Source organism: Volvox carteri, assembly GCF_000143455.1.
Source record: "Volvox carteri f. nagariensis unplaced genomic scaffold VOLCAscaffold_9, whole genome shotgun sequence".
In the NCBI taxonomy this organism is placed as follows: domain Eukaryota; kingdom Viridiplantae; phylum Chlorophyta; class Chlorophyceae; order Chlamydomonadales; family Volvocaceae; genus Volvox; species Volvox carteri.
The window spans coordinates 393,680-417,275 of NW_003307552.1; the positions used below are offsets into that span (position 1 = coordinate 393,680).

The following is a 23,596-nucleotide window of genomic DNA, read 5'->3' on the forward strand; positions in this document are numbered from 1 at the left end:
CCTGTGCATATCGCCAGACCACCAGGCGTACTGCTCCGGAAACACTCCCACTACCTAGACGAGCACCCAGCAGGCTTGCAGCCACTGACCTGTGTTCATCTTTGTTGCCCCATATGCGATGGCGAGAAACTACCCCACTCCTTGACAATACTCAACCTGCCTATCACATAACCCGCTATAAACATCTCATGGCCTAAAGCGTGCTTGGCTGTCCGCCATGTAACCCGGGTCAGTCACCCCCCCCTTATAGCCCCCCGGGCCAAAGGTACCTGCAGCCCTATCCTCGGCTCGCAAGCCCTGTCCCCGGCCTGCCTGCCAATACACGCTACGCCCTTGCTGGCGATACTGCCCGTTGATAGAACAGCACCGACGGCTGGATGCGGCCCGCGCGGCACTTGGCGATGACCTGTGACCAATTTCCAACCGCAACCACAGTCGCGTCGTCAAACATCACCCACTCCTGCGCCGACTCGGGCTCCACAGGGCCTCGGTTGATGAAGGCAAAGTAGTGCTGGCCGTAGTAGCAAAACATGCCGTGCAGCGTGTAGGCCGGCATGTTGCCGCCCGGGGGGCAGTTGCCGCCGGCGAATATCTCCTCGGGGTCGAGCACCGTGTCCACGAGGGCCAGCGTTCCCGCAATGGCGTCGCCGGGCACATCGGGCTCCCAGGCGAGCTGGACGGTGAAGACGGCAGGCAGGTTGTGCAGCGTTTTCGTGACACGGGTGGGCGTGTTGCAGCCGTGGTGCGGCGGGTCGTTGTCGCAGCGCTTGATGTTCTGGGATTCGATTTCGTTGATGATGCGGCCCATCGTCAAGTGGTCCGAGGGACCTGGAACGAGGCATTGGAAAGAGTGGGTTCGGGAGGGGATCGGGGCGGGGCACGATGCCTTCGAGAGCTGGAACATGCACTAAAATGGGTTGACGCTGCTCGCGAAGTAGAAAAACCACCACCACGCTGGACAAGACTAACACGACTATATGTCGCGTACTGCCACAATACAAGTGCGCCGCCGCATAAATCGACAAAAGTCGCATACCCCTCCCAAGCCAGTCCACACACCTTACAAAGCAGGCTAAGCACGCAGAGGCCGACAACATGGCAGCTCCCAACCCCTCCCAACGTCAGGCCCTTCCCCATCCTTGCTTGCTTCCTTCCTCCTCAAATCCGCCGCCTCGCGTCCCGATAACCGCGGCGGCTTACCAACGTCAATGAAGGCGCGCATGTCCCGCAGGCCCGTGGCCGTGATGATGATGAAGTACTCCACGTGTTGCGGCACCACGTGCGTGATGCGGCGGCAAGTGGATACCGTGCAACGAACCTCCTCCGACAGCAGCAGCCCAAAGGTGCGGTCCACCACCGACAGCGAGCCGGGACTGCCGTCGTTCGCACCGGACAGCCCGGGAGCGCGGTTCAGCGACTCAAACAGCGCGCCCATAACCTCCGACGCGTCGTTCATCTCGCCCGCGCGGACGCCAAGCGCGTCCAGAGCCTCGCGCAGTTCTGAAGGATCCACCGTGTGGCTGCGCGGGGAGGGAAACAACGGAAGGGGGCAGCATGGGAGAGGGGGATCAACCAAGGTTTGCAAAATGGTGTGGCAGGGGGATGGGGGTGGAGAGCCGGGGACGCTGAATGCGCGAACTGATGGAAGGGGAGAAGAGTCTTGGAGCGGGAGGCGGAATAGGGGTGGGGGTGAGGGTTAAACATTTCGCTTTACGAAAGCCATCTGTTACGCGGTTACTTCCAGCAGCGGGAGGGGGACATTGAAACCTTTGGGCTGGAAGGGAGGGATAAGAGGTCGGGGGATGAGCCTGTGAAGAAGAAGGACCAACAGGAGAAAAGCAGCCAACCCGTCCATCAACGAGGGATTACAACGTAATGAGAGGACGGACTAAGAGGAAGGGTGCGCCCTCGATGGCGGGATAGTATGGGGCCGCGGCTTTTAAGAAAAAGTTTCATGTAGTCACGGAGGCGGCCACACGATATGCCCGGGCCCGGAAGACGCAACAAGTCAGGCGCAAGAGGATTTTTGGGGGGGAAAAAGGAGGGGGGACATCGCGGGAATGAAGTCGGCCGGGGAGTCGCCAGGGAAAGCTGAGCTACTCACCGCTCGACCGCCACCTCACTGTTGCGCGCTAGTTGCTGCCGCTGCTGCTCCCGCAACGAGTCCGCCGCGTCCAGCGCGCGGAAGAGCCGCAGCAGCGCCGCCACCACGGGGTGATCCGCGTCGAAGTCGGAGGGGTTACGTGTCTGCAGCTGTTGCCGGAAAGCCGCGCAGTGCCAAAGACACTGGATGATGACATTAAGGAAGCAATTGTACTCCCCTGCGGGGGATGAGGCGTGTACGCCAGCATAGCGTCCTTGTCAATGGTGTGGCTCGGCCAGAGCTCGGGCAGGCGGGCATGGCATTAGACGGAGGCGAGGTGTGCGTGGTAAAGGGCACAGAAGAAACAGGGAATCGTATACCGTTGCTACTACTGCTACTACGCCCGCCCGCGCAAAGGCACCTCAGGTCGCTACGCTTGCTTGTGCGCGCGTATGCTGCACCAGCGCGCGTAAGTTGTTAAGCAGAGATGCAATCCTGACTGAGCCATCCAAGCGCATTGACGCCGCCGAGGCGTCGAGCACCTTGACCTACGACTAGTATCGTCAGTCCGCCTCACGAGGCTCACCAACGCGATTGACAAGCCCCGTGCCGACGGCACTGCCAGGGACCAGATCCAGCTCCTGAGCCGTGCTCGCAGACGACGACGGGGGGTGTGTCACAGCCGCGGCCAGACGTCCACTTGCCGACCCGGCCGCCTCCGCGGCGGAGGCCGCCAGCGGCGGGAATGCCACGTTCATGTTGTCCCGCATGGACTCGTGCATGGCCGCCCGCAGCTGCATTTCCTCCGAGTCGGGCACCTCGTCATCGACCTGGTCCTGGCCCTCGGGCGGGCGAGAGGCTGCGGACAGTGCAGCGCAGCACACGAAACATATTTTTTTTGCGTTGCAGCAAACACGCCTCGCTGATAAACGGCCTCAGGACGCATTCCGAAACTAACTAGCAATGGCAGCTAGCCAAAAGAGCAGCACAAGCTGAGGGAGGCAGTGGCAGCGGCAAGAGGGCGGTTCGAGCTGCTCCAGGCTACACGGCGTTCACGGCAGAGCAAGCTAACGGCTTCCATACCCAGGAATGCATGCCGCAGGCAAATCATCTCGCATTATTTAACACAAGACCTTGCCACTGCTGCAGGTGCAGCGCCCGAGCCCTTTGTATACACTGAACGCCTACAGTACCTGGCCGTCCAAGAGGCGGAGCAGCCTTGACAGCGCCCCCGGCAGCTCGCGCGCGCTCTGCCCAGGACAGCACAGGGGGCCCAGCCGCAGCTACCGCCATAACCTTGGGCGGCAGCGGCACCTGTGGCGTGTACGGCGCTGCAGCAGGCGGCGGAGGCAGCTCCTCGCCCATATTCGTCTCTGCCTCCGATGAAGGTGGCGGAGTTGGGGATGGCGCCACTGCCGGCGGTGGCATGCCGTACATCCCCGGCGGCGGCGGCACGCCATAGGGTGGCAATGGCGCCGGATAGCCACCGTACGCGGGCATGCCCGGAGCGAAGGGCGGGTAAGCTGGTATCGGTAGCGGCGGCATCGTCGCTGCCGCTGCCGGAGCCACTGGTCGCGGCGCTTGAGACACTCCCAGCAAACCAAGCAGGTCGTCCGTATCCCCCTGATCCTCGTTGTCCGACTCGGCCCGCGGCTCGGGCGGTGTCGGCATGGGCGCCATCGGCGGCCGCAACGGTTGCGGCATGTTGTATGGGAACATGGGCGGCGGCCCACCGGGGAAGAGCCGTGGTGGCATCCCCGGTGGGCGCACACCCTGCGGGGCAAACTGCGGAATTGGAGGTAGCGGCGGCGGCCCACCGGGGAACGGCGGCGGCAGTGGCCACGGACCCTGCGGACCTCCAGGTCCAAAAACGGGCGGCCCGGCGCCGTACACTAATTGCGGCGTGCCAGCGGCCCCAGGCGCCCCGACCTCACAGGTAGACGACGGCTGATACTCACTGTGTACGGCTATGGGCATTGCGTACGGCACTGTGTACGGCGGCGGCTGAGGCCCTTGCGGCATGTACCCCTTGAACGCTTCAGGCGGCACCACCGGCTTAGGCCGATCTTCTTGCGAATACAGGCTTTCCGCCAAGTAGGCGAAGAACACTCGCCGGTGCTTCGCCACGGAGACCTCGTCCGTGAAGCCCTCCTTCTCCCGCGCCGACTCCTCCAATTTCTCCGGGTCAATGTCGGCCGGGAACAGGTACCCCTCGTGCACTATCCAGCCTTCCGGAGCCGCAAAGGGGTACGGGTGCACCAGTGGGTACTTGGCCATATTGACCTCAAACGCGTCCGCAGGAGCGGGCTCCGGCCCGGACTCCGGCTCTGTGAGATCCACCATGGCCACATCCTCGGCCCCCGCTGCCGCCGGAGGGTGAGGGCGCTCGCCGTCCTCCGTATCGTCCATCATGCCCTCCACCCAGCGGGAGGCTGCTGGGAGCTGCTCGGCGGACGTCGCGGCCTCGGCAGCCATGGCAGCCGTGCCGCCGAGGCCGCGCCCAGTACCACCACCAGCGGCTGCTGCGGCGGCAGCGGCGGCGGCGGCAGCGGCGGCTCCTCCCCTCCGGCCTCTCCGCCCCCCCGGCCTGGACGGCGGGCCGCTAACGGCCTCGGGGTCGAACCCGGGCACCATCCTGTTTTGTTGGGCCGAGCCTGGCGGACCTGCCCTCCCACTTCCGCCACCACCCCCAGATCCACCGCCGCCGCCGCCACCGCCGCCCTTTCCAGCTGGCGTACTTCTTCCGCCTTGCGTCTGCTGCGTCTGCGTCTGCTGCGCCTGCTGCTGCTGGTGGGTTCCGGACTGCCCGCCTCGGTCGCCCTTGCCTCCCGGGGTCTGGTGAGGGCCCTGTCCGCCCCTGTCCCGGTCCCTGTCCCTGCCGCCCGTGTCCTTGCTGCCAGTCCGAGCTGGTCCCGAGGCAGCAGCTGCAGATACGACGCTTGTACTTGTGCCGTGCGGAGCACTGCCGGCGCCGCCACCACCGTCCCTTTTTTTGGCTTGTGACGCGTTCTGTGGAGTATGTGCCAGCTGAGCCTGCTGCTGCTGCGGCGGCGGCGGCTGCTGCTGCGGCCCCGAGCCGGTCCTGCGTTGGCCCCCGTTGTCTCCTCTGGCGCCTCCAGCCCCGGCAGGTGTCGCCAGCGGCCCGCCGCCGCCGTCCCGCTTGCCTCGCGAGTCCGACGGACCCTGCGGCGGGTGCTGCTGCCTTTGCTTCTGTTGCTGTTGCTGCTGTTGTTGTTGCTGCTGCTGCTGCTGCTGCTGCTGCTGCTGTTGTTCCTTCTCCTTGAGACGCGAAGCCATGCCGTCCTTTTTGGCGCCAGGAGGGCCGCCGCTGCCGCCCTTGCCGCCAGGCTGCTGCACGCTCTGCCTCTCGGGAGCCACCCCAGCTGCGCGGACATCCGCACCCGCACCTGCCGCCGCTTCAGCTCCTTCCTCATCCTCATCCTCATCATCCAGCCGCTCGACGTCAATTTTGAATGAAAAGTCCTCCATCATGAGGGTGCTCACCCTGGAGGGCGGCTTCTTCTTTGCCAGGAATGTTCGTGGCAAGAAGGGCAGCGGCGGATACAACCAAGGCAGCAACGGTGAAGGCGCGTGCACAGGATAAGAACCACTCACAATGAATCATTTTCCATACAACAAGACCCATGCGATGTAAAGAGCGCCACGCACGGAGTTTTGGAGGTTGCTTACGAGGCAGCATGGGGCGGTCTTTGCCATTTACGAGGCAGCATGGGAGGGGGGGTAGGCAGTCGCCGTACATCGCGAGATACAGTCGGGTTCAAAGGGGCGCGGGCTTACACCTGCGGGAGCCCCTGGTGGCCCCGTGGTCTTCTTTCTGCAGTCGCAAATCTTAAGTTCGGAAGGTACACAGTACGAGGTGTGCCCGACGACCTTGAAACAGCCTGTGCCGTGTGTTTGTAGTGTGTAGGGCATGAAAATAAGTGCAAAGCATCCATACGGTTTTCATAATCACAATTATTTTGCATACCTCCTCTGCCTTTTGCAGGGATGCCCGTCCCCGCTCCTCCGCCCTCTCCTCGCGCTCTTTCCGTTCTCGCTCCTCCTCGCGCTCTCGCGCCTCCTGCGCTTCGCGGTCCTGCTGCTGCTGGCGCGCTGCCGCCTCCTCCTCCTCGCGCTTCCGTGCTGCCGCTTCCTCCTCCTTCCTGCGCTCTTCCTGGCGTTTCCTCTGCTCAACCTGCTTCCGCTCCCGATCCTTGGCCCCCTTAGCTTCCTTGCCCTGCTTCGCCTGCGCCTCCGCCTCCAGCAGAAAGGACTGGGGAACGCGCAGATGGCGCGAAAATGGTTTCAGTGCATGTCCGGACGCAATGGGACGACTCCCTCCCGGACAAAACACTGAAAGCAAAAAGCAGCGCACAGTGGCACACAGCGCTGTGTCCCCGAGTTGACAGCCAGGCCATGCCAAACTCTTCCACAGTCGGAGGAGAGTGCCATCAGCCGGAAGGAATAGTGACGCGAATATTATACTGTCTTCATCCCCATTCACACAAAGACGCACCACCCACCTCAGTTAACTGGAGCACTTTGTCCTGAAGCATTTGCTTGATACACTTCTGTGGAAGGGAAGAGCCGATGATGCCCGCTTCCAGAATGGGCTGGTTGGTGATTGCGCGAGACATGGCAACGCGCGCTTGCACCTGCACCTCCTCGATGACCATCTCCAAGACTACGATATTGAAGGCCAGGTGCTGCGATAAGCACATGCCACGGATAAGCCAATGCACCACAGGGCCCAGGCGCAAGGCAAAAATGTTAGGATGGCTGGAGGAGAAAGCTGTGTTGGCACTGAGAGTTCGAAAACTTCTCTTCTTCTCCCATTCCATCTATTCCATTCCAGGAAACCGCCAGCTCAGCGGCATCGCCAGCTCAGCGCAGCAGCAGTAGCAGCAGGAGGGAAACAAACTACCCCAAAGCTCGCGCCGAACGCCGCAAGCCCGTTCAGGTGTTTTAGTGTGCAATGCGTGTTGTGCATGGATGCATGCGTGCGTGCGGGTCCGAAACAGCCATAGGTTAGGTAGCACAACCTGCGCAACCTGACAGCCCACGACCCCCTGCAGCGCTGTGGAGATTGCGCAACAGCGCACATATATCTGTAGACCACCCGGATCGATGGTCTGCAACCCCGAAGAGGCAGACGCCCGCCTGTCCCTCCCCGACCCTTCGGGCCGCCACCATGCATGCCTACGCGACCCCGATCATACCTGCGCCGCCTGCAGCCCCGCCAAGACCATCTGAGCAGCGCTCTGCGGGTTCTCGTCGTACTGGCAAGTGCGCATCCCAGGTCTGTGGCCGAACTCCCTAACGGCAACACCATCCAGGACGTGATGAATTACGTGTGCGCCACGGGGGCGGTTACCCGAGGGGCCGGCGGGAAAAATCTTATGAAGGAGGAAATAAATTGATGAACTGCTGCCGGAAGGCGTCCAAAGTCGAAGCTGGCCCTAGTGAATCCTAAGCGATAAAGTCACATCGACGCGAGGGGGCCCCCCTGAAAAGGGAAAACATGGCAATGCAAAGAGACTACACAACCAGGGGCATCGCCGCTGCAAGCTTCATATGCTGGGGGTTAAAACAAGTAATAAATACGCCAATGAGCCTTTTGCTCAAAGGAGGTGTTAACAACGCCACGGACAACGTTGTATGTATGGACGCAGGTGGCCTACACATGAAGGGGGGTGCCGATGCTTGCATGGCAGCAGAACAAATTCAGACCCGACCCGCCGCAGCTGCTGCACCGTACCACTCAATTGATCAACACGTCCACCACCACCTGGTCATCTCAAATGCAGAACGACACGGCGCGCATGTGTCCATAAATTCTACCAAGTGGTCCCAGAGGCCCAACCCTTCACTGCGGTTCGCAAGTAGGAGCTAGGTACCGTCACGGAGCAGCACAGGAGGGGAGCTGCCCAAGAAGCTGCGCAGAAAACAGATGCAAAGACGCGCAGTACGTGCGTACGTGTTCGTAGCGATCACTCACTTGAATTCCGCTGTCAGTGCCAGGACAGCCTGGCGAACATATGGGGGAGGCGGTTGGGGCCGTTGGGTTCGGTCAGTACCCACATGCGCCGAATGTTGTTTGCTTGGTTTTCAGAGAACAGGAGACATCTTTAGGAGGCAGGACTATTCTAATCCATTCCAGGTTTGTGTGTGTGGCCAAAAATGGTTTCTTGGCGTTGCTTAGCATAGGCGGGCCGTGCTGCTTCCCCCTGTGTGCAGAAGCAACACACAACTCCTGCAGGCCGCCCGACAACCAACAACAGGACGCTGCGATGGTTGGTGCCTGGGAAACACAATCAAGGGCGGTGAGCTTCCACTGCATTACGCGCATTAGAGACCATCCGCAGGGCCATCCGATACGCGAAGAACATTTACCTACAGTACGTTTTAGTTACCGATATACCGATATAATTACGGCACAAATAGTGCAAAAGGCTTCGTGATGAAGGAGGCACGGTATACAACTAAATTATCACAGTGAATTGCGTCAAGTCCTGCTCGATGCTGATCTAGGCGCTTAGCTACTCCCAAAGACAGAGACCGCGCACTATGCCCTTCCTCCGAGACTTGACCAACTACGAGCCCGCTCGATTGCGGGTCCAGCTATACCCACAGACAGGTTAAAGCGGCAGGGTGAATTGCCGCCTCTTCACTTACGTCTGCTTCTGCGTTGGCGTTCTGAAACATCTTCTCCAGGAAGTTCTTCTCGTTTTGCATGTTCTGCGGCTCAAGGTGTTTCACAGCACAGGCGGCAACACACGGCCGTCAAGGGCCAGAAATATCCTAAAGCCCTTAGTGATATCGCAGATCCGCTTAGCAGCGGTCGTCGTGCACTACCTAAACCCACAGCCGTTGTAACGCTCAACCCGAGTAGGACTGGTAGAGAGCTGTCTGGCCCATGACGAACAACACCGTGGGCGGGTGACGGGTCGGGACGGAGAATCGCGCAGAGCCCACCCACCTGTACCGCAGACGGACCGAGTGCACTAACACGCGGACGATCACCAGGATGATGGTCAGGTCAGGTAAGAACGTATACATACATGTATACATGTATGTATATACATATTTATGTTGTTGTTGTTGTTGTACAATATATGGATGTATATGTAGTCATGATCCCTGGTCGGCAGAGACACAGCTGCGAACCGAAAACCCTATGCACCTCCGTCATGGCAAAACATCCTATTCGCCGCGACCTTGCGCTGCTCTATCTGCCTCGCCACTCTCGTATGCCGGTTTCCCTACCGTGAGCTCGACCTCCACGTCCACGTTGCACTTCGTCCCCTTCGCATCGCCCTGTGCTGCCTCGGCCTGCCGAGCCTTCTGCTTGCCAACCGCCTTGCCGCCCTGCGACTGCGACTGCGACTGAGCCGTCGCCGGAACACCCTTCAAATTCTTCAGCTTTGCCTCGAGTGCCTTGGTCGTCTGTGCGTTGTCACCATTCAATAGAAACCGTGTCGATCAGGTGCTATAACGCCGTCAGCAAGTATATACGTTCCTCCACGAAAAGCAACCCCAACCGAACGCTATCCCGAAAAGGATAACGCGCGGGCCAGCGTGAACGAAGCCACCACGGTTCACACATGCCGCTCCAGTCCCGGGGCGCCTCCCGATGCAGATATCCCTGCCCTTAGCCCGTCACGTTCCCCGCGATTCACCCAGCGGCATCTTGCTGCTGAAGGCAAGCAGGATGAGATACCAGAGCCCTAACAACGATGCACCGGTGCCCGACAGCACAAGAGGCTACGCAGCGTGAGAATATCCATGTATCGATCTACCTATCTAGATATCTATCTAAATAGATACCTACATATCTGGATAGATAGATAGATAGATAGATATAGATACGTAGACATATAGGAAGTTCGTTAGATAGATACATAGAATTAAAGCTAGATAGACGGATAGATAGATGGATAGATCGATAACAACGGCAGAGGACCTGTGTGCCAGATACAGTCAAAAGGCGAGGAGGTCCCGCACAGCCTCCCCCCACCTTCAAGCGCGCGGCGTGATGCAACACTGAGAAGCGGATGGCCCGCGATTGCAACTCAAATGCATGGGTCGTGAGCGCCTTCCTCGCCACGTCGATGCGTGACATGCTGTCAGCCAACTTCAGCCGCTCGCCAGCCTCTATCTGGACCTAGAAAGGTCCCGGCGGGGAGGAAGGGAGAACAGACGAGGGTGAGTCCCGAAAACCCCGGAGGTGTGGGAACAAGATCCACCGCCACAGGTTCCATAAGCGGAACAGATGTGCAAGCAGGGCCAAAAGCGTTAAGGCCACAAGCCACAGGGCCAAACTCCAGAAGTCAAGTTATTCTGGGGATTCATCGTCAAGTTATTAAAACTAAGCGCGCCACGTGGCAATATTTACCGAATTGCATCATCCACTGACTTAATCGACTTTACAACGCCGTCGACATCCACCGCGCGGTGTGCTCTCTCCACAAAATCCCTGCTGGCTCGATCACCACAGGACCCCAACGCGCAGCGATGGCGCTAACCACGGCCACCCCTTACACCCTTACCGACCTTATCCAGCAGGTCGAACAGCCACTCGCTGACGCGCGGCCGCAGCTCCTCCGTAAACTGTGCATCGGTCGCGGAGTGGGCCAGCAGCAGCAGCAGCAGCAGCACAGCAGACAGCAGGTTTGAAGACCAACGCGCTGCACAAAAACATGCACACACGCACGCACGCAGCACAACACAATTGCACGAGATGTCACTCCCCCATGCGGTGCCTTGTGCGTGTAATAACCTTTTGCCACTTCTCGCTGTTCCGCAACAGGTCGACGTTTAGACCGGCCCCAGACACGAACCTGTAGCCCGTGCCCATGCGTTACATTACACATGGCCCACCAGCCTGAGCCCCTCGACAGGCACCCAGTGACATATATTCTCACCTCGCGCCACTCGTGTTCCCCACTGCACCTGAAGACATGCATCAGACAGGCGCAGCCCTGCGGCCAGGAGGAATGTGTGTACCACGCCAATACATGCAGACAGGGGTCAAGGCTAAATCGGATGGACAGATGGGCGAGAGCTGTCTGAGCGGTTGAGGACGGGTTCTAGAGGCGGCAGCTAGGTGTGGGTGTCAACAACCTCCGGCGAAGAACGCACTGAAACACACTGTGGGCAACATGGCAACAGATAAGTAATAGCACGACAATACGAAGGCTCCAGCGACTAGCGACCAGCACTTCTTCCCACCAGCAGCACATGAGCGTATTTTCGCAGCAACTCCATATCGCCAAACCAAGATGTGGCAACATCCCCCCATCTGCGCTTCTTGCCTTGACCAGGGAATCAAGCTGTTGCTGCAGGCCCTGCAACGCCTCCTGCCGCACGTCCTCCAGTACTGAGGCGCGCGTGAGGTCCTCGATAGCCTCGACCACGGTGAACGTAGGCGGCGCTGCGGACTGGGGCCATCTGTCGTAGGTTTGGTTGACGAGCGCCTGCACGACAAGCTTGTCGGCTGCAGCGGTACAAAGCGGAACCGGGAGGCAAGGCGCTGCGAAAAAGGAACGACGGAGAAATTCGTGTCCTCTGGGGACGAGGGGCATGGTGAGGCACAGCCGGGCACAAAAAGCAGCCAACCGACTCGTCAGGTAATTAGTGCTCCAGCTGCACTTAAAACTACCAAAAACTACCATATTTGCTGCTTACAAGCAGCTAATTTACAGCCGCTTGCAAGCCCCGCAGACGCAGAGCACCATCCATGCTGCAGGTTTCCAAAGGAGCCCAGTGCCATGTGAGCTATAGGGGAGGCTGGCTGACACCGCCACCCGCTGCCTATTCCAGCGGAAAGGAGCACCGGTAGAGATAATAGCTGAATATGAGCAATGGAGAAAAGTACGGGACATAAATGGAGAAGATGGATGCCAGTGCTTCACCCGCTGCCTATTCCGCAAGTGCTTCACCCGCTGCCTATTATACTCCGCACACTCACCTGTGTCCTCAGTGATGGTTTCGAGGAAAGTACTGTCCAAGACCTCATTCAGAAGCTCCACTATCTCCCGGTTGCACACAAAACCGTTGCAGTATATCAGCAGGCACAGCTTGGCCTCGGAGTCCCAATCCTTGGGATGTAGGTGGTCAAAGAGCTCGGACGCGTCCGCCACTTCAAGCTCCGGTACTCCCGGTGGTAGCGGCGGCAAGGTCGTAATGCCCACTTCGCCGGGCCCCGCCGCCGCCGCCGCCGCCGCTGCCGCTGCTGCTGCTGCTGCCAGGCCGCTTCCTTTGCCTTTCTTCTTGCTGCCGCCAGCTGCAACTTGCGGCGCGGCAGCCGGCCCTCCGGCCCCGCCACAAGCCTTACTTTCCTTTATCATCCGGTTCATGGCGTGCAGGATTCTGAGCCTCTGGAGCCGTTTCCTCCGCGCAAAAGCCTCCAATGACCAGAGCTGATTGTATGCACTTGCGGCGAGCCGCACCACCTCGCCTGCGGTACAGGAATGCGGAAGAGGTGAAAACGAGGCGATGAAGACGGAGGACTGTTAGCGCAGTGAGGGCACACACCCGCCCTGCACGCCATATCCGTGTGCGTGCTTTCGGCATGACCGCCTGCCAGACGCGCACATGTCCTCGCGCCGTGTCGGCCCCCGGCCACCGGGTGTGGAGAGCGCTCTCCCATTTCAGCCTGTATGTCCACTTCGCTCCTTTTTCCGACAAAAAAAACATATAAACAGACGCACGGACTGCTTCACGGGGGACTATGACCTCGGGGCTCGAGGCACGTGTTCGGGTGCCACAGGTATCGGAGGCCATAGCTCATCATGCCCACCCACCCGACTGACCTTTGTTGCCTTCCCCTGGAGCAACCTCCAGACACCACAGCTCATCCCTGGCTATCCGCTGAAACTCATTGAACCGGTGCTTCATCCCCGTCAGCGTTGCCTCCGCCCGGATGCCCACGTTGGTCAGCAGGAACAGGCGCAGATACAGCAGCCGCTCCGTGTCCAGCCGGTCAAGACAGGCCCTCAAAGACTCCTTCGCCAAGGACACCTCCGTGCACCTGCAAATGCGGAGGGCGCATGTCAGGAAAAGGGAAGATGCAAGGACATGCATGCGAACAAATGGGGGAGATATCAGCAAAGGACGACATCAGGATGAACACACGAGGGAAAAATACGTATTGATTGTGCGGCACAGAAGCAGAATGTCAAGCAACAGAGAGTCCAGCGAAATGGTGGACGGGGCCAAACTTGTATGAGTACGGCACTTCCCAGCATCACACAAAGTATATGTCACAAGAGAGGCTTCAATGGCAGTGGAGATGGACTGCGGGAAACCGAGCGCGTGGGATTCCCAGCCATTGCGAAGGGCCAGCCAGCCAGCCAGCCAGGTTACAAGTTGCAGCTGCTAAGACGTGAGGTGCACTGCGAACATCAGCAGCGCAACGAGCCGGACTCCTCTCCATCTCTTGCACCGCTGATGACAACAGGGTCCCCGTACGGGTCAGCACGGTTTTGTCGTTTCAAGGGATTATACGAAGCGCACGGATCTACGGAACGCGCGGACTTACTCGACGCCCAGAGCCTCTGCGATGTACAGGCAGATGGTGATGGACAGACGCCGGCCAAGACCGCAGCCGCCTTCCTGCAAGAGTCAAACCCGTTGCGCGCAACAGAAAACTTCAAAACATTTTGCGCAGTGGCTACTAGTCCTAGAGCAGCAGCAGCAGCAGCAGCAGTTTCATGAATGCTACACCATAGCAGCTTGAACAGGTTTTCCGATTTTCGTACATTAAGTAAATTGCCTTTCCGAATGAATGGAGGAGTTGTGTAGCGCCCCATGCTGCAACAGCTGCAGTCGTTTTATCCTCAAGCGGGATGCAGGGTGAGAAGGAAGGACACCTTGCGAAAGAGGATGGGACCCCTTTCTCTTTGCCGTGCTTGCTTCGTGACCCCTCCCCTGATCGGGCATAAAGTCAGGTCAACCCTCCAGCTGGCGCTCCCAATCGGTTCGTAATTTGTCCCAATCGCTTCCGTTCATCGCGCTTGCATGTCACACAGCACAGCACAGCAAAGCACTTACCTGCAGTGCATCCACCGCATCAACGATGTCCTCGCGCCAACGCGCGTCGATGGCGGTGCGCTCCGCAGCCGGCAGGTCCGACCGAATGTCAAAGTCAAAGAAGGGCCCCAAGAGATCATCATCGTCGGGAACCGCATCTTCGCCAGTGCCACCGTTCGCTATGGACTCCTCGCCGTCAACCTCCGTGCACCCGTTGGCACCATTTGCTGCTGCGCGGTTGCCGTTAGGCAGCTGCTTGGTGTTCTCCGTTGCCGCCGCCTAGAGGCCAAACGGACATGCCAGCGGCAGCGGCAGCAGCAGCAGCAGGAGGGAAAACGGCAGCACGGGCGGTTGACACACCGCAATGCGTCAGCGCCCAATGCCGTATGAAGATGCAGGTAACGCTGCATACCGTAGCGTCTGACCAACCTAGAGAGCAGGACTCTGCCATGTCTCCTCCCAATCGCTTCACATAGCTTCACATCCACACAAAGTCACGTAGGAACAGCCGAAGGCGGACATACATACAGGGTAGCGCTGAAGTCACACTCAACGAGGTGTTGCCAGTCAAAAAACACATACAGGCACCGCTATCCGTAATTACCAAGTGTAATTGTCCTCAGCCTCGTCTTGCAGGGTAGGACGACACAAACCACTGCAGTGGGACATCTGGATGATGGCCCACTCATGTATCAGCCACCCGTGCCGGCCCGTGCCGGCGCATCCAGTGACGGTGCCTCAGGGGTTCAGGGCCGTGAGAGGTCCTCACGCAAACTCAATACCGCGCATAACCACTGACCTTAGCAGCTGCCGCCCTCCGCCGCTTCAGGCGCTCCGAAAGCACCGTCGGGAGCTCGCCGTACAGCTTCCGGAGTAACTCAATGTGCGCCTGAAAGTGCAGTTACATGAGTGAGTGTGTATGGATGGAGTAAGCTACCAAAAGGCAAGTTAACACAGGCTGTGAAGGAAACCGCAAGTCATGGGCGGCAAGGCCTCGTGTTGTCTGGACCAAGGCTGTCGGCGGGTCCAGGGCCTGATGCCCCTTGTGTAATGTGCCTGACAGGGCAAGCACGTCCCCTTGCGCCTTGCGGGGTTTACATCACCATCAGCCCCCGACTGAATCACGTTAACGTTTACTCAACCCGGGCAGCTTCACCTCACTTCACATCACCTCAGAGCCCCATTACCATTTCGGTTGCGAAAATACAATCGACAGACTGAGTAATCGACGGACTGTCCACCGCACATATTGGGCACTACTATGAAGAAAACCCACCGCTACTACCCTCTCTCCTCTTCTCTCACCTCCTTGGTGCTCTCGTGCAGGCACATAGCCAGGCGGATGAACTCGTTGCTGTTGTAATCCCTGTAGAGCAGCCCGAAGTTGCACAGCATCGCCATCCGCCTGTCGGTGATGTCCCAAGCACTCATGTCCGGAGGGGGGTCCGTAAAGGGCAGCACTTTCCTCCACCGCAGCAGGTGCGCGTAGCCATCCAGCACAACCATTGGGTCGCCCAGGGCCTCGAGGACCAGCTGCGGGTCGCTCGGAATACTGAACACCTGCCTCGGTAGGACCTGGAAGTTAGCGACACATGTAAGGCGACACACAGCACAACCCGGTGGTGTCATGAAACAGCATGAGTCCCAGGTGGTTCAGGGTGCAACCTGAGGAGGGCCAGACGCGTAGTAGCGCGCGCTTGCAAGTTTTGGCGTGTGGCTGATATCTTTTGGTTGATAGGAGCGGGCGTACGCATGCGCAGGGTGCCTCGCTCATCAGCAGGCGTAGGCGTGGAGAAGGCGCCACGACGCACAAAGACCACACAGCGAACAGCGGACTCTCACCAGGAATCTGTAGTCACCGTCGTCCAAGTTATCGCCCACAGGCTCGTCAGTAATCGTCGCCACTGCGAAGCACAGGACGCACAGGACTCGGGCTGCTCACGAGAATGGAAAGGAGAGGCTCGCAGGTCCATGATGCGAACACACACGCTCACACATCCTGTGGTGGCACTATGCTTTCAGTGTTTCCTTCCTGCCAGCTTAAGACCGTGATCGTGGCGTTACTCTGAAGAGGGCCTTCACCCCCCCCCGGAGACCCCGAGTCAGATATTCCAGACGAGGCTCCGCCCTAAAGAATCACCGCGCCCACTGAGCACCCAGCTAGCTACATGGCTGGGGCACAGCGGGACGAGGGGCACAGCGTGTCGCGCGATTGTACACTACTTGCCCTGATACACTACTTGCCCTGCTGTTGATGCATACGGCACAAACCCACCCCGCCAGTGCCGATATCCGCTCCAGGGACAAGGTGCAAACTGCAACCCCCCCCGGCCGGATTTGCGGCAGATGCGCAGAGTCATATTGTGGTATGGCGTCGCGCGAGACGCATCCCAGGCCTACACCCACGTCACGAGCAAGCCCATAGCCCTTTGCATGACTCACTGACTGCGATGCTGTTTGCGATTGATGCGACAACTTCATGCCGTTGCAGCACCGGCAGTTGTGCAAGCCGGCTGGCGAAGGCAATCCGCGACCTGGTGACCTCGTCGATGATCCTCTTATTATCCATAGACACTGCTATCTGCAGTACCACAGCGCAACGAATCAATCTGTTAGCCCAGTCGCCACCAAGCAGACCGCGCACACGCGTGCCACGGGGCCCAGGGAAAAAACATGAACAGAATTTACGAATGGCCTCGAAACACGTACACTCAGCGTCACCACCACCTGCCGCGTAATCCCCATTTTCCAACGCGTCGATTCGGGAAGTGCACGCCAATCATGATTGCGACCTCTCTCGCTTGGAGTCGCCACGTGCATGCGGCGGAACTTGGCCACGACACTGGCACCCCAACCCCCGAGCATTCCGCTGCCGCCCTTAACCAATCCAAGGCTAAAAACGTGTGCATGCATGCTACCCGCTGAACGGCCCGGCGCTGTCAAGGGTGTCCAGTTCGTAAGGGCAAGGGCAAGAGCTTCACCGACCTCCTGTGATGGCGGCAGCGCCTCCGGAAGCAGCACCTCCCCAAGCAGCGCCCGGGTTACAATCGGCGATGACGGGCTAAAGGCAAGCAGAGACAAACAAACAGGCAAACCACAAGCAAAGGAGGCGCGCACAGTGGCGCAGCAGTGACCACGGTACCGGAAACAGCCCTTCAGAGGGTGCACGATGGCAGCCCCCGGGGCCAACCAGAATGTGCTGCAGGGGTCTTGCTTGCGCAGGCAAAGCGACTTTGAAAAGAGGACTGACAGCGCTAGACAGGAATACATCCAGGTCGTGCGTTTCCGCACGGCTCACGTGGTATGGAGGAAAACCCGCACTGCAGGTGAGCAAGCCACAGCGACTGGACTGGCCTCTCATCATTCCGCATAATTACGCGGGCTGCCCGCGCTAAGGCAGCTCTGCTCTAGGGCCCTCAGGGGAGCATAACGTCCGGGAGCACCGGTTGCGGCTGCATGGTGCAGGCGGGCGACGCAGCAAAAGATCGCCTATGTAAGAAATTAATCATTCAAGTACCTGCTTTCCAGGTTCGGGATGATGTCGTCCTTCCGCGGGAAAAAACGAAACATCTGCGCGTGTGAGCAACGGAAGGAGAGAGATGCATAAGACACACACATACATACACACAAGACACGCTTCATTAAGCTCGTTCCATTCTTTGCCCTGGCGAGCAAAGTAAGGGACACATGCAGGGGCTCTCTGTCGGGTTTCAGTGGCATCCATGAAGGCCATGAAGGATGCGATGTAGCGCTTGACCAGCAGCTGAAGTTGGCGGACCATATCCACAGTGATTGGCCAACGAGGGTCAGAAATAACAGGCGCACTGCTACGGCATGTCAGTCAGGCATACTAGAGTTCAATTAGTTCAACATGACTTTGTTTTTCTCGTGTTGAGTGTTAGGATTAGAGACTTTCTTGTGCGTTTTCGATGTTATTTTTTATCTATTTCGGACACACAGCCCTCGGCCCCCTGAGGGCCCTTGGACCCCCTCCTCAGGGCCCCAAGGTTGCACAACCTTTGCAGCATGACGCAACTCCAGAAAGTGTAACACATCCACACACATGACATCCACACACATGACATCCACACACATCCACGCACATGACTGCAAGGAGACAATCCCTAGGTCAAAATGCTATCGGGCCAGCATGCATGCATACACACATACTGCCAGCATACCATACACGTGTGTTTCCTGCTTTTGCGGTGGCAGTCGCCGATCACCACGGGCTAAAAGGATGCCAACAAGCATCGCATCGACCATCCGCAACGCATCCCAGTCTCCTAGTCCCCCGCATGCTCCACGATCACGGTATGCGCTCATCTGCCTCACGCCCAAAGCAAGACACTTACGTCAGCAAGCTTTGAGGCGGCGTGCATGGGCTTTTTCAGCCACGAGACTTCCGAATCATGCGTGAACCGAGCTGTATACTTGACGCCAGCCAGCTCCTCGATCGCTTCATCGATCAGCTTTTTGCGCAGCGCGGGTCCAAGTCCCTGGGGGTATCGACCAACGGCATTTGCATATTTGCACATTGGAGCGGGCACCAGTCCTTCTCAGCCTTATGTGTATCGTGCACATCGGCGCACTGGGGCCAACGGTCCAGGTGCACCTGTGCGGCATGAGGTTGACTATGCGGGCTGGTCGCTATGCGTACATCATTCCTTGTAGTACCAGTATGCACGTAATGCCATGTAGGTTCGCCTGATAGGCTGCGCTTGGGGAAAGGCGGTATGGAGGCGCAATGGGTCGGTTCCGCGCATCTGTTGAGCGGTCCCGAGGATAAAAATATATCGCGGCCTATCAGCTCTCGCTTTTTCAGCACGTTGCTGCCTAGGGGGGCGGCGGCTCATAAAGGGGACTGGGCTGCGGGGGTTGCGCGGGGCAAGTGCAGGGACGGTCGGAGGTGGAGGAAACCAGGAATGAACTGCTGGCTGCCGGAAGGCGTCCAAAGCTCGAAACTGCCCCCAGGGAGTGAGTGAGTCCTAAGCGGTGATGAAGTCACACCTCGACCCAGGAGAGGGGGCCGGGGTGAAGATGTGCTGGGTTGCAAGCCTGGCTGATACGCTCATGGTTGTGCAGCCCTACGGTTATTCTTACCCTGAGTACACCAAGAGCGCATGGCTAAAAAAGGAACACAGGGGGGCCCCAAGAGCGAGCTTTCTCCAGGATTAAAAAAGGCAACGCGGCCTGGTGACAGGGTGCCTGAGTTATTTGCCAGAAGCAGGCAAAGAATAGTAGGCAATGAATGGCCGCCATTGCCAGTGTGGCGTTATTGAGCTATCCAGGCCGCACCTCCAGGGTCTTGGTAAACCACTCCACCAACTCCAAAACCTCAATGGGGGACTCGTCGACGTCAACGTCGACGGCCGGTACAACCAGCTTGGTTTCCTGGTCCTTGGAACCCGCCTTATTACCGCTCTTCCGGCTGGCATTCGCCTTGCCGGGATTGCTGCTGCTGCTGCCCCCGCCGCCGGCGCCAGCAGCGTCCCTGCACACCAGCGTCCGGCGTCACCAGGCGCCGCGAGCCACGCAGGAGGAGGGGGAAGGGGAGGAGGAGGAGGACAGAGGGGGCAGGAAATCAATAGGCAGCGTGTAACTGAGGACTCCGCACATGATACCTGTCCGTACGCCTGCCCTGTAGCCAGTCGCAGAGATTTCCGTTTTAATCAAATCCGTGAAAGAATAAAATAAGCCGCAACCTCAACGAGGACAAAAAACCACAACGAGGACATCTCTCTCTACAGCACCCGTCAGAGAGGCCGTATACCCGACATCCCCGGCATAATAGCGCCATAATGCTCCGACCCACATGCAGCACCGCTCTCACCCCTTATCGTCCTTATTGCCAGCAGACCCGGATATCGCTGCTGTGGCGGCGGCGGTAGCGGCGGCTGCAGAGCTCGACTCGGAAAGGGCTGCGCTGTAGGACTTGTTCAGCAAATCCAGCAAGTCGGGTTGCCGCAGGCGGATAACGCGGCCTGTCGCTCGGAAGCGGGCCATATGTGTCGCAAGCTGCTGCATGTACACGTTCTTCACCAGCGGCTGTGGGAATGAGGACGACAGGGAGCTCATTCCGGGAGCGTCCAAGTATCCTTTCTCGACCCCTCACGAGCGCGGGGGGGTCGTTTGTGAAAGTAGGTGAAGGCAAACTGCTCAAAGTTGCCCGACAGGACCGATGGACTGGTCCTTCAAACATTTGTTCCTGTTGCCCGTACGAAATGTACGGCTCAAGCAAAGTACAAGATCGAACCCAAAGACCAAAAGGCTTGCCACCCACCAGCTAGTTCATGTTTACGGAGAAGACCCGGAGCAATTCCAGCAAAGTGTTCATGGCAAGGCATCGCCACGCACAAACATACACACGCACATACGCAGGTGGCAAAAAACGGATGCCATTGATGCGGTAGGCGGGCACACACACCCAATCTGCGCCGTCTGCCCAAGCTGGCCGGTAAAAGGACCGCCACGTACTTGCGCGCCAATCTCAGTCAGCCACTTGTCCAAGATTTCCCCTATCAACTTCTCGAACGCCTGTGCGTCGACGGAGACCAGCTCGCACAGCGCCCGTAGTCGTTCCGGCGAGCCCTGCAAAGCAGAGGTACCATCGCCCTTCCAATGAAAAGCCGCCCGGGTATTGAAAATGATGAGTGAGTCCACATGGGACTGACCACAGCCAAGCTCACAGCTCGCTCCCAGATGCAGGGCCGGGGCGGCAACATGTACATATATATGTGTGTGCCTGTGTGCCTGTGTGTTCGTGCTTGTGTGTGTATGTGCGTGTGCAAGACGGAACGCATGGGGACTCAGGGTTCATGCGTTCGTGCTCTTCACAGGGCGCACCGGTATCGGTACCTGCCAGAACAGCTCAAATTGGAGTCCTCAACGCAACACCGGTCTTAAACCTTACGGGTGCCCGTCCCGTCACAGCAATGTGCAACAGCAGTTCCGAGAGAGGCTTCGTCCATTGTACGACCCAACCCAACCCAACTTTCGAAGAACACCCAGAATGGGTGCTTAGCACGGTGTGTGTGTATGTGTGTGTATATGTGTGTGTATGTGTATATGTGTGTGTATGTGTGCGTGTATATGTGTGTGTATATGTGTGTGTGTGTGTGTGTCAGCACTTCTCACGCGCGTTCGAAATGGTAGGCATAGGCATTTTCACACGTTGCGCGCGCAAAACCAACTTTGGATGCAGCTGCAGCAAACATGGAGGATGCGGCACTGCAACGGCTCCTCTGTTCTGTTCCCGGACACGTCATCCTCGTCATGAGGCGTCATGAGTCCGCACTCCGCAGCACGCTGGCAAAGCGTACCTCGGGCCCCGCTGCTTTCAGCTTCTCTCTGAAGGCGTCCATTGTGCGAGCAACCTCCTTATCCCTGTTCTTTTCAACCTCGAAAGCAGCATCGCGTTCGCGCTGTAGATCCTGCTGCACGCGTACCACGTCTAAGGTCTGCACCGCCTCCTGAACCTGACCCTCCACGGGCTCCTGCAGCCCGGGTACTTGTGCAGCCGAATCCATAGGTTGTAAACCCTATATGGTGATCAGGAATGCAGGGGATGAGTCCTTCCAGGACACCTAACCGTATAGCAGCAAAAAAGAAGTTTTAGTGAGCTTCTCACAACGCACACCCCTCCCCCGTACAGCCCCGTTCGTGCACACATAGACAAGTTCATCAGGGCGCGTAAGTGCACGCAGTTCTCTCGCACACACCTCTCTCTTGTGCTGCTGCTGCTGCGCGTCAGACTGTCGCTGCTTCTCTGCCTCCTGGGCACATTTCTGTCTCGATTTCTTGAGGTACTCTAACAAGTGCCCCACGCGTTCCGACTTCGTCTTGCCGTCCTTAAAGTCCTCAAACTTCTCCCTGTTGGTAGTGTTGATGGCCTCCTCCGCGGGGTCAGCCCACTCATCCTCGTCAAAGTTTTCTATCACGTCATATTTAACGTGCAACTCCCGGATTGCATCGTCGGCCGTGACCCATGTTTCGGACGCGTTTGCGGCCGCCTTGCGGTACCACGCAGTGAGCAGGCACAGTGCAGCCAAACTCCGAGGCGGTGAGCACAGCAGCGGCTCCAGGCGGCCTTTTGCATCATTCCGGTCCTGCCTGGTTTCCCTGAAGGAGCCCGGTCCCTCGTACAAAATACGCGCGTGGCAAAGACGAGCAAGCCGGCCAGCTTGATGGCTGCCCTCGATACTTAACCGTTCCAATTCAGCACGTAGACCATTCTTTTTCGTGAATGCATCACGATTCTTTTTGTACTTGATAAACGCTTCCTGGAAGAAGCTAAGGTCCTTTCCACCGCCGACACCTTGCTTAGGGCCATCCTTGCCGCCAGAGCCCTTGCCCTTGGGTGGCATACTTCCGCCAGATATTATAAATGTCGATAAGATCAGGTCATGGCAGCCTGCAACCCTACACCTCGCGAATCCCGTTCCCTTTCGAAGCCAAACCTCGCTAAAGTCTTACGCAGCAAATGTTTCTTAATGGGGAGCACGAAGGTGTGCGTCACGCAGCTCGCCGATAGAGGTAACCGATACCAGATCTACAAAGTTCCGCAGCAGCCGGACGCCAGTTACTAAGGATCAGCCATCGTATGGCATCGCATTTCCCATATGACATCTTATAATTAACGACATCTTTAGTTTCCAGGATAATTTTGTTTTTAGTGACGGTACGGTGTGCTGCGCGTGCTGCGGCCGACACGTACGGTTGTCCCAAATTATCCGCACCCGCGATGACATGCATCTGGTACAACACAGCGTTCAATTATGAACAATTGTTTAAGCTTTTTTGATTGCTGGTGCGTACACCGACTCTAGAGTGTACAACGACAAGCCTCTTATATGTTGTGACATACGATGGAGCAACACCCAGATTGCCTAGTAGGTTAAGGGCTGAACCATCACGTTGATCGCCTGCAACAATGAGCCGGAGCAGGGCAGTAATGCAAGCATTGAAATTGTGAAATTGTACTTTTTTTGGCATATAGCCAAGAACGGCCAGTCGGCTCGAATCATATATCATTAGATAGTGGCACATTTTGATAATCTCTTTCTGTTCCCAATGATCTAAGGCTCCCAACCCTACAGTATTCAGGCTTCTCAAGCGCGCTGCGCGCCCAGAAGTCGTGCGGCAACACTCGGTCCTGACCGTATGGTTCTAACTTTTGGTACTGAATTGTCGTTACAGTGGATACAGTGATATTGTGCGATCGCCATCGCACATCTGCATGCTAAGTGTTTTAACAGATGCCCCCAAACATTGCGAATACTACTGTACTTGCCTGGAGCATGTATTACGTTTATCGATACCATAATTCACGTAATCGATATACGTACATCGTTCGCACATACACATCTTATACGCATCACATGGAATACTGCACTCTCCAGATTCCCATTGCCAAGGATGAATGCAAAATTAATGACACCTTGATCGACCCGAGGCGGTAAGCTAAAGCCAGTTAAAGCC

The 23,596-nt window shown here is 57.9% G+C and overlaps 1 protein-coding gene across 1 annotated transcript; it reads right to left on the reverse strand.

The window, feature by feature from the left end:
• Window positions 1-325: 325 nt before the first annotated feature.
• On the reverse strand, window positions 326-22,482 carry VOLCADRAFT_88476 (uncharacterized protein; the record flags this gene model as incomplete). The annotated part of the gene is made up of 32 exons (XM_002948239.1): window positions 326-828; window positions 1,201-1,520; window positions 2,105-2,321; window positions 2,670-2,942; window positions 3,277-5,007; window positions 5,491-5,605; window positions 6,072-6,356; window positions 6,607-6,789; window positions 7,303-7,399; window positions 8,082-8,110; window positions 8,759-8,821; window positions 9,350-9,529; window positions 10,101-10,247; window positions 10,637-10,693; window positions 11,008-11,064; window positions 11,404-11,579; window positions 12,054-12,542; window positions 12,898-13,115; window positions 13,626-13,699; window positions 14,138-14,395; window positions 14,916-15,005; window positions 15,422-15,691; window positions 15,959-16,020; window positions 16,559-16,697; window positions 17,102-17,177; window positions 17,634-17,686; window positions 18,472-18,615; window positions 19,415-19,610; window positions 19,950-20,164; window positions 20,594-20,707; window positions 21,439-21,657; window positions 21,838-22,482. 32 exons carry the CDS (start codon window positions 22,480-22,482, stop codon window positions 326-328), a joined length of 7,695 nt encoding a protein of 2,564 aa, XP_002948285.1.
• Window positions 22,483-23,596: the final 1,114 nt, after the last annotated feature.